This window comes from Ovis canadensis, chromosome 1 (assembly GCF_042477335.2).
Source record: "Ovis canadensis isolate MfBH-ARS-UI-01 breed Bighorn chromosome 1, ARS-UI_OviCan_v2, whole genome shotgun sequence".
NCBI classification, from domain to species: Eukaryota; Metazoa; Chordata; class Mammalia; order Artiodactyla; family Bovidae; genus Ovis; species Ovis canadensis.
Genome location: NC_091245.1, coordinates 64,066,140 through 64,079,562, shown reverse-complemented (window position 1 = coordinate 64,079,562; position 13,423 = coordinate 64,066,140). Strand labels below are relative to the sequence as shown.

The 13,423-nt window shown below is 35.0% G+C and overlaps 1 protein-coding gene across 4 annotated transcripts in view; it reads left to right on the top strand.

The window, feature by feature from the left end:
* The window catches only part of COL24A1 (collagen type XXIV alpha 1 chain), a 392,145-nt gene that overhangs the window by 26,554 nt on the left and 352,168 nt on the right, over positions 1 to 13,423 (top strand). For all 4 annotated transcript variants that reach the window (XM_069596518.1, XM_069596489.1, XM_069596509.1 and 1 more), the window contains exon 4: positions 10,499 to 11,850. In XM_069596518.1, coding sequence (XP_069452619.1) covers positions 10,499 to 11,850 — 1,352 coding nt within the window. The remainder of the gene's footprint in view (positions 1 to 10,498; positions 11,851 to 13,423) is intronic.

Genomic DNA, 13,423 nt, shown 5'->3' with positions numbered 1-13,423 from the left:
CATTCCTAATAGAATCATGATAGTGCCAACCTCCCCAGCAATAATATGTAGTAATATGCCCAGAATATTGCCAAATGATAAAGCTTGCTAGGAAGGTATGAGATGTGAGATTAGAAATGTAGGCAGGAGGTTACATCATTAAGGGCCTGAGGGCTGAACTAAGATGACTGAGTTTTGTACTGAAAGCTACAAGGACTGCTGATGCATTATAGGAAGGAGTGTCATGAACTAATCTTCGTTTTGTTCTGTACTTTACCAAGCTTTCTGTGGTAGCAGTGTGGATGAGGGGTGGGACAAGGATGTCGTTCAAGACCAGCTGAGCCACAAGAGAAGTCTAGGAATACTGGAGTAGGTAGCCTATTCCTTTTCCAGGGGATCATCCCAACCCAGGAATTGAACTGGGGTCTCCTGCATTGCAGTTGGATTCTTTACCAAATGAGCCATCAGGGAAGTCCTAGAAATCTGTTAGGAGGCTAATATTAAAATCTGGAGGCTGATATTAAAATCTGGCTAAGTAAAGAGAACTCAGCTAAGGGTTGTGTTGGACGTGGTAATTGGATACAAAATGGGTGGGAAGAGAAGTATCAAAGATAATAACCAGGTTTCTGGGATAGATGATTGGGTTGATTAATTCATTCAAGCAATACTGCGGACCTACTTTGTTTTTAGTCATTGTCCTAAATGTTGGAATATTATGATAAAACAATATGAAGTTCTTCTCTTAGGTACTTACATTTCAGCCGAAGAGTCAAGTAATAGGCAAGTTTATATACACATATATTTTCTCCTAAATTTTCAGTATTACAAAGAAATAATAAAGCTCAGTGAGACAGTAGAGTTAGAGAATGATTGGGGCAAGGAGGATGACTATTTTATAGTTTATGTAATGTGGCTAAGGAAAGCCTCTCTGAACAGGTCGTATTTGAGCCTAGATCAGAATGAATTAAGGGTTTATAGCATTCTAGGCAAAGAGAAAAACGAATGCAAATACTGTGAGTTAAAAATGAATTCAGTGGCTTTAAGCCATAAGAAAAGACCAGCATGGCTGGAGCAGAGGTGGGATGAAATGAAAGGACAGATGAGATAGGCAGGAAGTGAGCTGTTGACATAGGTTTCATGCATTGTGTCAAAGTTTGGATTGCATTTTTAGTATGATGGGAAGCCATTGAATTTTGCTCAGGAGAATAACATGATATAATTTGCACTATAGAAACATTACTCAGACTGATGGTGTGGTGTGGTAGTGGGGATCTTCACTGAGAAAGACACTAATGTAAGAGGAACAGCAGTAGGGTAAAATGTATTAAGTTAGAAGTGCTAGTGGGATAGCTAATCTCTAGTGGATAAATTGAATGGGTAATTAGTTATTCAAACCTCAGAAGAGAATTTTCTGAGTCAGCATATGTGGTTACTGCAACCATGGTTTAGATGAAGTCATTATGTTTGATGTTTACAGTAAAAAGAGCAAAGCGTTGTCTTGGAAACACCATAATGTATTTTCTATTTAAGAAGCAAATTGGTGGAGATGCAATCAGTTCTGCCATTGGGCCACCACATACGCATTCCTGAAAGTTGTCATGCTAAAAGATTGGCTCCAGAGGACTGCCTGCGTTCAAATTCTGCCTCTGAACTTTCTAGTTGGATGACCTTGGGAAAATTATTTAAATTCTCTGTAACTTGTTTTTATAGCTCTCAGATAGATTAACAATAGCACATACTTCATTATGTTACAGGAATTACCTGGCTTAATATAGTAAAATTCTTAACATAGTTCTTGGTACATAGAAACAATTTAATTAATGCTGCTATTCTTATTCTTTAAAAAATTTACACCATCTAATGAAGTGCCTGATTGATAATACGTATTCTTTAAATGGTAACTAGTTTCCTAAGTGACACAAACTCGGTTGATTTCCTGGTTAGAGTTAACTCATGAAACAAGTAACTTATAGACAACTGAGATTTTTCTTGCTCTATTCATCAGTACCAATTATCTAAATTTAAAATTGCAATTTGGTGATATCTAGGGCTAGGCATAAATTAATGCAAAAAGTCTGTCCTATAGAAATCTTTTTCTTTTTCCTCCTGTTCTTTCCACCCCTCTTGTCTGTGACTTTTTATCCTTAAAAACTCTCTGCAAGCATGCCTCATTTTATTATACTTGGCTTTACCACATTTCTCAGATATTGTTTATTTTACAAGGTGGACATTTGTGGCAACCTTATTTTAATCATGTCTGTCCAGTGCTGTTTTTCCAGCAGCATTTGTTCACTTTATACCTCTGTGTCACTTGTGGGTAATTCTTGCATATTTCAAACTTTTTCATTTTTATATTTATTCTTGTGATCTGTGATCAGTGTTTCTGGTACTGTTGCAAAAAGACTCCAATTCTCTGAAGGCTCAGATGGTGGTTAGCACTTTTAGCAATAAAGTAGTTTTTAATTAAAGTATGTACATTATTTTTTAGACATAATGCTGTTGCATACTAAATAGACTACAGTATAGTATAAACATAAGTTACTATGCACTGGGAAACTAAGCAATTTGTGCAACTCACTTTATTCCAATATTGACTTTATTGTGGTAGTTTGTAACAGAGCCTGTAATATCTCTGAGATATTTCTATATGCTCTCTTTAGTCATCTACTCAAAACATTTGCTAAACATTCACGATGAGATGAGAATGGTTAAAACTAGAATAATAATTAGAGTTCACATCAGATACCAACTCTGGTGGCTACCTAGAGACTGTTCTCCACTCAGTTTTCTGTTGGGGAAATAATCCTTCCATGATTAGTGCTGCTTTCCAAGGGCAACGAGGTGGTGTGGAGAGCACCATGGCTAGAAGGCACTGCGGAAGGTAGACGCTGAAGATGTTAGACTTTGAAGTCAGTCTGATTGTGCTCAAATTCATTTCTACCTTTTATCAACTGTGTGTCCTTGACCAAGTTACTTAATGTCTCTGGACCTCATATTCTTCATCTATGAGATGAGTATTGACTTTAGTATAAACTTAAAACTCTAAGATACTTTCTTTTTTCTGTTTCTGAATATCATACAAATGAGATAAGGTGAATGAAATAGTAAAGGAACCCAAAGACTGCATTTCCAGTAAAACTAGGTACTGATATAATCTTCAAACTCCCCAGTTCTGCTGAGAAAAGCAGATGCTCTGTGGAGTAAAGTCGATAGAAAGATTTCAGAAAGTAACAGCAAAAGCCAACTTCCAGAAAGTGAGGAGCACACCTTGAAGTACTTAACCTTTGAAAAGTGAAAGTGTTAGTTGCTCAGTCGTGTCCAACTCTTTGCAACCCCATGGACTGTAGCCCGCCATGCTCCTCCGTCCATGGAGTTCTCCAGGCAAGAATACTGGGGTGGGTAGCCATTCTTTTCTCCAGGGGATCTTCCTAATCCAGGCATCAAACCTGGGTCTCCTGCATTGCAGGCAGATTCTTTACCTTCTGAGCTGCCAAGGAAGCCCTGTTGTATCTAACAAGTGCCACAGGATCTGGGGAGAACCAAAGCTGCCCAGAGGGAAGTACAAGAAAGAAGCACAGGTAATAGCTAAATGGCTCATTGGGACAGATCTCAAAAAAAAATATGTAAAAAATCTACTTCCTAAGGTGAAGGATTTATTCTGAAGTGTATGCCAGTGGGAGTGATTACAGGGAAGGAGAGAGGAGTTGTGCACAGAGCCGGGTGTAGTCCTCCTAGACTAGCTTTGGTTCAGAGAAGGTGGGACTGTATCAAGGAGCCGTTTGAGCAGGAAACTCCAATAATGCTGAAACAAAACCTCTGCTCTTGAGATTTGGCAGGAATGGCTCTCCACTTTCTCCCAGCATCCTTCTAAAAATTGCTTGGATGTGAAACCGTAAGAAACTAAAATAGAAAAACACAACAAGCTCAAATGTAGGGGAAAACAAGCAAAAATGAGAATGTGCACACAGAAAAACAATCCCTTCTATGGGAGGAAGATCATAACGCAGAAATAGAAGAGTTCAGATATATTAAAAGGATATGAACTGTGAGCTTGTAGAACTCAAAGGAAGTAGTAAGGGAAAAAACCCTTTTACAAAGCAAAATGAAATTGGAACACAAAGAGATTAGACATTATAGGAAGCACAAGATATGAGAAAATCAAACAAATGGAACTGAAGATAACATTTACAGAGCTATGACATAGAGGACAGCAATGGAGATTCAGCATGTTTATAATAGGAATTTTTAAAGGAGAAAATCGAAACTATAAAATACAATAAACACTCAAGAGAATTTAAGATTCGAAAGAACTTAGCAGTAAAAAAAAAAAAGAAAGAAAGAAAGATGAAAACAGGGAAAAGAATCTCTACAACAAATGAGCATACTATGTGCCAGACACAGAGACATTACTTTGCCGAATAAGATCCGTCTAGTCAAGGCTATGGTTTTTCCTGTGGTCATGTATGGATGTGAGAGTTGGACTGTGAAGAAGGCTGAGCGCCGAAGAATTGATGCTTTTGAAGTGTGGTGTTGGAGAAGACTCTTGAGAGACCCTTGGACTGCAAGGAGATCCAACTAGTCCATTCTGAAGGAGATCAGCCCTGGGATTTCTTTGGAAGGAATGATGCTAAAGCTGAAACTCCAGTACTTTGGCCACCTCATGTGAAGAGTTGACTCATTGGAAAAGACTCTGATACTGGGAGGGATTGGGGGCAGGAGGAGAAGGGGACGACCGAGGATGAGATGGCTGGATGGCATCACTGACTCGATGGACGTGAGTCTGAGTGAACTCCGGGAGTTGGTGATGGACAGGGAGGCCTGGCGTGCTGCGATTCTTGGGGTCGCAGAGTCAGACACGACTGAGCGGCTGAACTGAACTGAACTGATGTGCCAGACACAGTTATCCAGAATGATCCATATGAAGCCATATCCTAATAAAAAGTCACTGTACTTTGAAGATAAAGAACATAACACATCTTTGGGGTATGCTGGTTTAAAAAAAAAAAATTGAATCACTTAGAAGGAGAAAAATGTTAGCTGGCTTCAGATTTTTTGACCCTAACGTCAACACCTAAGGCTGGTAGAAACATAATTGTAAGATATTCAAAGAAAGAAAATACCAACAAAGAATGTTACATTCAGTGAAACTTAAGGTACAACATTACCAATCATTTAAAAAAGTCAGGAAAGGTTCTCATGACCCCTTCTTAAGGAAACTAATAGAGCATAGACTTCAGCAAAGAGAAATGACTACGAAAGACTGGTTCTATTTAACGTAAGAAGATACGGGAATGAAACAAATGAATAGCATATGAACTGGCAATATAGAACTGATACAGCCACCAAAAAAGGGGGAAGGAAAAGAGGAAAAAAACCCAGGAAGTAGATTAAGTTTGCTGATTGGTTCATCAGAAGCTGAGAATTAAATATTATCTGAAGCAGATAAATTAAATAGAAAACACTGTAAGGATAGTACTTAATGAAAAGGTAAATACTAAGAAAGATAATCTTATTGACTAATATTAGGTGTTAAAGGAAAAAGGGACAAAAAGGAGAAAAAAGAAAAGAAAACATTGTTCAGTAAAATTAATAGCTATGTCTAAAGTGGACTAGGGACATTGTATGCACTTATAACTTTAAAAGTAAACTTTAAAATAGAGAAACCTTTCTTATCTCAAAAGAACTACATGAAATAGCAAAGGAAACACATAGTGACTTTAAAAATTAAAATGGGAAAGCAAAATATGACAGATTAAATGTAAGATCAGAAACTATAAAACTCCTAGAGGAGAACATAGGCAAAACACTCTCAGACATAAATCACAGCAGGATCCTCTATGATCCACCTCCCAGAATTCTGGAAATAAAAGCAAAAATAAACAAATGGGATCTAATTAAAATTAAAAGCTTCTGCACAACAAAGGAAAATATAAGCAAGGTGAAAAGACAGCCTTCTGAATGGGAGAAAATCATAGCAAATGAAGCAACTGACAAACAACTAATCTCAAAAATATACAAGCAACTTATGCAGCTCAACTCCAGAAAAATAAACGACCCAATCAAAAAATGGGCCAAAGAACTAAATAGACATTTCTCCAAAGAAGACATACGGATGGCTAACAAACACATGAAAAGATGCTCAACATCACTCATTATTAGAGAAATGCAAATCAAAACCACAATGAGGTACCACTTCATACCAGTCAGAATGGCTGCGATCCAAAAATCTGCAAGCAATAAATGCTGGAGAGGGTGTGGAGAAAAGGGAACCCTCCTACACTGTTGGTGGGAATGCAAACTAGTACAGCCACTATGGAGAACAGTGTGGAGATTCCTTAAAAAATTGCAAATAGAACTCCCTTATGACCCAGCAATCCCACTGCTGGGCATACACACCGAGGAAACCAGAATTGAAAGAGACACATGTACCCCAATGTTCATCGCAGCACTGTTTATAATAGCCAGGACATGGAAACAACCTAGATGTCCATCAGCAGATGAATGGATAAGAAAGCTGTGGTACATATACACGATGGAGTATTACTCAGCCGTTAAAAAGAATTCATTTGAATCAGTTCTGATGAGATGGATGAAACTGGAGCCGATTATACAGAGTGAAGTAAGCCAGAAAGAAAAACACCAATACAGTATACTAACACATATATATGGAATTTAGGAAGATGGCAATGACGACCCTGTATGCAAGACAGGGAAAGAGACACAGATGTGTATAACGGACTTTTGGACTCAGAGGGAGAGGGAGAGGGTGGGATGATTTGGGAGAATGACATTCTAACATGTATACTATCATGTGAATTGAATCGCCAGTCTATGTCTGACGCAGGATGCAGCATGCTTGGGGCTGGTGCATGGGGATGACCCAGAAAGATGTTATGGGGAGGGAGGTGGGAGGGGGGTTCATGTTTGGGAATGCATGTAAGAATTAAAGATTTTAAAATTTAAAAAATAAAAAACTAAAATTAAAAAAAAAATAAGCAAACTATTACATCAATGAATGTAAGTAGATTTAATTTTATATTCAAAGAAAAAATTTTCAGACAAACAAGTCAAACTACTTCCACTTAAGACAGAACTTCAAAGTAGATAAAAATAAAGTATATGCAAATGTTATCAGATAATGCAAACAAAATGTGAGGACAAAGGGGCTTCATACCAGATAAGGCAGAGGTCATAAACAAAATAGACATTACTCCTTATCATTTGAAAAGGTGCAATACCCAATAAATATATGAATATTATGACTATCTCTGTATAACAACCATAACATTAATATTCATAAAGTTAAGGCCACATGAGATAAAAAGCCAAAAAAGATAAAATAGTGATGAGACTTTGTTAATCTTTTACTCCATGATAGATTAACTGTATAAAAAGGAGAGTATAAAGGATATAAAATAAACAATGAGGTTCAGCCAACTGGTTTTAAATTCTGTACCCTGAAAACCATTGTAAGTACTGATCAAACACTAAATAATTAACCATTTATTAGGCTAAATTTCAAAAACAAAAAGTGCAACCGAGACACCATTTTCTAGTCACAGTGCTGTTAGGTTTTACTAAGAAAATCAGAAAATAAAACCTAACTGGAAAATTTTGCATTTCTTCTTAAGTCATTTGGGTCAATAGGAAAAATACAAGTAAAAATTGCATACTTTCTAGAATTCTGCAGAAATGAAAAATCATACAAAATGAAAATTATACATCAAAAATCTATGGGATACAGCTAAAACAGTATTTAGAAAATGTACTGCTTAGGTACTATGAATAAGTGTTCATCTCTAGAAACTAGAAAAAGAATCAAATCAAATGAAAATAAGAAAAAATAATAAAGATAGATGCAGAAAATGATATAGAAAGCAGACAGAAAATAATAGAAAGGATAAACAAACACAAGGCTCTACTTTTGAAATAAGCAATAGTTACCCTTAAGAACATAGACCAAAATATTCAAAATTGGAAATTTTAAGAGAGAATCTGAGATAGGGAAACAAAAATAATTTCAAGGGAATATTATGATGATTTCTGAGTAATACATTTGGAGCCTAAAAGGAAGTTATTTCCTAAAAATATAAATTTTAAAAATTGATTCAAGATAGTTGAAATTTTGCATAAATTAACTGACATGAAAGAAATTAGGGTGAATGAAGAGCTATCAATGAAAAGGCCAACATGATAACCTTGATTTACAACTGAGTGTTATTTAATTTTTGAGAAAAAAATTTAAAGGAATTTAAACTGTTCTAGGCCATAAAAAATAAAGTCCAACATTATAGTTGTATAAAGATAGTATAAAAATGGAAAAACCACAGACCAGTCTTAATGCAGTATGTCTATATATAAAATACTCAACAATCAGTAAGGTATTAAAAGAATAAAATACAATGATCAAGTAGGTTTTATTTTAGGAATGCGAGGATGGCTCAAAAATTAAATTTTTTTGATTATTAAATGCTTAAAAACATTTGATTTTTACAAAGCCTAGCTATTTGTCATAAAAGCTCAGAATGGAAGGAAGTATACATGTATTGTATATTAGAATTGAAGGAGGCATTTATATTATGTGTATATGAATATAAATATTGAAAAGATGTATACTGAAGTTTTAAAATAATACTTTCTCTAGTATTTCATTCTAATAGAATCAGAAATTTGAGGTAGTAGATAGCAGGGGTTAAATACAAAGATTGGTTTTCTCTGGGCAAGTAGCAGCCCTAGATATCATACCACTTAATTCTGACTTTTCGTTTGTGTAAAAGTAGCTGATCTGGCATCATAGAATGATAACTTTCACACACTTTATTATTGTATATACTTCAAGCATTGTGATTTTCATATTAGCAGTGTTTCTTCCGTAGTTTATTTCTTGAATTGAGAATACCCTTAGAGGCAGTTAGCATTGAGAATACCCAAAGTCACAGATAAGCCCTTATGTTTCAGAATTGTAAATTTTCACTGAAGATTGGGAATGGTCTAGCTGGCAATTCATGTCTTATATTAAAGCAAATAGCCATATTATGGAATAAAATTAAAATCTGTTATGAATTATTTTAAAACATAAGACATCAACATTATTTTTGCATGTTTTTATGGGGCCTCTTTAAAGTATTTCCCCAAATTCCTGGAGAGGCATATAATTTATAACTGCTGTCAGGAATATTTTGGTGGACATCTGCTGCTGTATTTGCAGTTTGTAATAAGCATGAGTTATCAAATATCTACTAATCTCTTATGAAAGGAAAACTAAGATGATGTGTAATCTTTCTGGCTAATCTTCAAAAATCTTAATTTTTCCTCACTTATGGTTATAAATAAATAGTTCTTTAATGTACAGTGATACAACTGGGAAATTAATCACCCAAAGAATAACAAAGATCACATGACTATTTAAGCTGTTCTGTATCTTTGAGAAGATTTATTATTTTTTACAAATGGTATATAATTTTGTTGGACTCTAGGGGTACATGTTACATCTGATCAGATTTGGGTGGGGCAAATTCATTCATTCAGAAGTTATAGAAAAGTTTGAAGAGAAATATAATAGATAATATAATAGGTATAATAGATATTCTAAGCAGACATAGAATCCATCTTCCAAGAGTTTATAATTGGGTAAGGGAGATAGGCAATATACTATCAATAATATTACAATGAAAACTAGAAAAATCATAATTATAAAATATATGTAAAACCTATATTTTAATAAAAATTATTAAGAAAGTCTATAAATTACAGGGAGGCCTGGCGTGCTGCGATTCATGGGGTCGCAAGGAGTCGGACACGACTGAGCGACTGAATTGAACTGAACTGATAAATTATTTGGATTAAGAATTACTGTGGAGGACCCAGACAAAATAGAAGAGAGAGGAACATGTAAGGGAGAGAAAAATATACAGTGATCAGCAACTGTAAGAATTTCAGTTGTCTTGTCCAGAAGTTTTCAGGGTACTGGGTACTATATGTGTAGCACACACTTAAGGAATTAGGCATAGGGAGGGCTCTTATGTAACTTGCAAATTATTGGAAGGCTAAAGAGAAAACATTCTGAAAAATTATAGTTTAAATGGGTGTGTGAACTTAATTTATAAAATGGTTTCCAAACTTAAAATTTCTTTTTGTAAGTCTGTCTCTAGTTTCTCTTTATCAAAGAAGTCATAAAATTTTAAATTCTAAATTAAAGAAGTAAATGACCATCTGGGAATCTTTGAACATATACATTCATTGGAGTAACAGATAAGTTTCCTAACTGGAAGAATGAAAGAACATTTATTAAACTTTGGGCATAGGGATATTGGTGTGTGTGTGTTTCAGATGATAAAGAATAACATTTTACTCTCCCTTTCCATACCTCTCATTACCTAGAAATTAGTTATTGATAGAGCATGTTTATTTTAGGGATTACTATTGATACCTACAAGGAAGATTTTCTTACTCAAACATTTATATGAACACATGAATGCCTAAGATTCTTTCTCTCTTTCTCTCTCTTTTTAATTTCCAGGCATAGATATTCTTCATCAACTAGGCCTTGGAGGCAAAGATGTAAGACACTCTTCATCAGTGACCGCTGTACCACCATCATCTACACCATTACCTCAGGGGGTCCATGTAACAGAATCGGGTGTCATTTTAACAAACAATTCCTGTATTGAATCACCTCTTATGAAAATTTTACCAGTCAACTTAGAACAGCCATTTACAATATTAATTGGGTTACAATCACATAGAGTAAACAATGCATTTCTCTTCAGCATTAGAAATAAAAATAGGCTGCAATTAGGAGTACAGTTATTACCTAAAAAATTAGTGGTATACCTTGGAGGAAAGCAGTCTGTTTTTTTCAACTACAGCGTTCACGATGAGCGATGGCACTCATTTGCCATTGCTGTTAGCCATCAAGATGTCTCAATGTTTGTTGAATGTGGAAAGAAATATTTTAGCAGAGAGACTCTTTCGGAAGTTCAGACCTTTGATTCGAACAGTGTGTTTACCTTGGGAAGTATGAATAATAATTCTGTCCATTTTGAAGGAGTAGTATGTCAGTTGGATATTATTCCTTCTGCAGAAGCATCTGCAAACTATTGCAGATATGTGAAACAGCAGTGTCGCCCTGAGAAAAGCCTTCCTCATACAACTATTGTATCAACTAAGATACCAGAAAACTCTCTCCTGCCCAAAAGATTGGGTGAAAAAGTACTGTCACAGGACACCCTTACTGAAAACAAAAGTGTTCTAGATTTCACAAATAATGATTCTGTGGCAGTGAATAAACAACAAGAAAACCAGATATCAAGATCTCAGTTAACTTCTCTTCATTCACAGAATGTCTCTGCTATGGATCTTGTGAACCGTGTGATTCAGACCAAAGAACTGATCACTGAGCAACTTATTCAGGCAAATTTAAGCCTGCCAATGTCCCATGGTAGCCTCAATGAGCCAAGGAAAAAAAACAAGGATAAATTTATTTCTCTTCTAAATGCGTCGGACAATATCACACAACATAATGCTAAAGTAACTGGTCTGTCACCACTTAAGAAGATATCATCCAGTCTTCCACATATAAAACAAGATGCAGTTAAGAATCTCAAGAAGGCTATCACAGCAAATTTGCACACTAATGAACTGATAGAACTGCAGCATATTTTAAACACAACCTTATACAGAGTGACAGATGAGCCATCTGTGGATAATCACCTTGATCTAAGGAAGGAAGGTGAATTTGATCCTGATGCTACTTATCCCATTGAAAATAGCTATGAAACTGAGCTTTATGATTATTATTATTATGAGGATCTTAATACGGTGCTCGAAATGGAGAATCTAAGAGGGCCAAAAGGGGACACTGGACCTCCTGTAAGTTATTATTTTTAAAATATGTCTTAATGCACTAATTTACCATCCATTTCAAAAAGAATTCTCTGGGCTGAACAATATAGAACAGATTTGTCTTAAGTATGTACCCTGGCTTACTGTGAGTGCATTCATGGTTGCTATAATATATCCAACCAGAATGCTACTCTGGCTCAAATGTTGTACTTTTAAAAAATGTTTGGGTGGCTCAGAAGGTTACTTAATTCTGGCAAAGTGGTGAGTAAGCTATGTTATTCTTGTTCAGTTAAAATTCAATCAGGAATTGAGTTGCTAAATACAGATCAGCATTCTATTTTACTAAAAACCTGTAGACTTAATGCATAGTCATGTTAGGAGAGAATATTAAAGTTAGAGTAGACTAAATAAAAATATTTTGAATACATTATTAAATGTATTTTCAGCAAAGTAATATCATATGAATTAAAAGAATATTACCTTTTAGATATAATTTTATAGTGAGTCATTGGGGAAAAGCAAACCCTTATATTATAGAACTTAGGATTATAAAGAGTAACATATTTCATTATATCTTCCATGATATGACCAATTTACATTTATAAGTTAATAGAAGTTCCATCTACCTCATGCAAAAATAGCCACTCAGCAGTCCATCAGTCCATTCAGTAGGAAAAAAGCCAAGTCACTTCCTTAGTAATTCATTAACAAAGCTATGAGATAATAGATTGATGACTTTAGCTCTGAAATTCTTTTGTCACGTAGGTGCAATTACTGATGGATGATTTTTTTAATCATTTAAGACTCATTTAAAGCTATTTAAAATCACATTAGAGACATGTTTTTACCTTTCATATTTTGAATACCTTTAAACAATAAACCTATATATCTTTAGAAATCTTTTTTTTAATTTCAAGCAGAATAAAATATATCTTAAGATATTTCTTGATTTGATGGAAGTAAAATTTGAGACATTTGTTTAGTTCCAGAAACCATAGAACAAGAGATGATGCCACTTGCTTAGCTTGTGTTTCTTTCATGGTTATTACTCAAAGTAACTTGATAGGTATTGAGCAATGCTTAGAGTGAATGTTTAAAGGATTTAATAAAATCAGAAGAATATATTATAGAGAAATAGCTTTTCAGCTAGTAGTAAAATTGAGCCACTAGGCAGGTCATATTAAACAGTTAAGGAAGCTGTTTAGTTTCTTCAAAAAATGTCAGAGATGACTATTAATCTCTGCTCTAAATCCAGAAACAGTTATTTCAGCAATGGTTCGTGAAGCAATAATAGTCCACAGATACTTCCTTAGTCTCTCCTATGGGCAAAGCAGAAACATAAATTGTTTAAAACAGAGTCACTGCTCAGAAGGAGCTTACGTTGCGGTAATAGTGATACAGAAGTACACTATAACCTGTCTCATGGTCAAGTAAGATACATGACCCTGAGAGATGCAAATGAAACATGTGGAGTACACATTTTCAAAGGTAAGAAAAATTTTTTGAGGAGAACTCTGAAGGATCACTTAAGGCTGAGCTGTTCAGGATCAGTTCTTGTGGGCAAACTTAGAACCTAGACCTCAAATAATGGATAAGATTT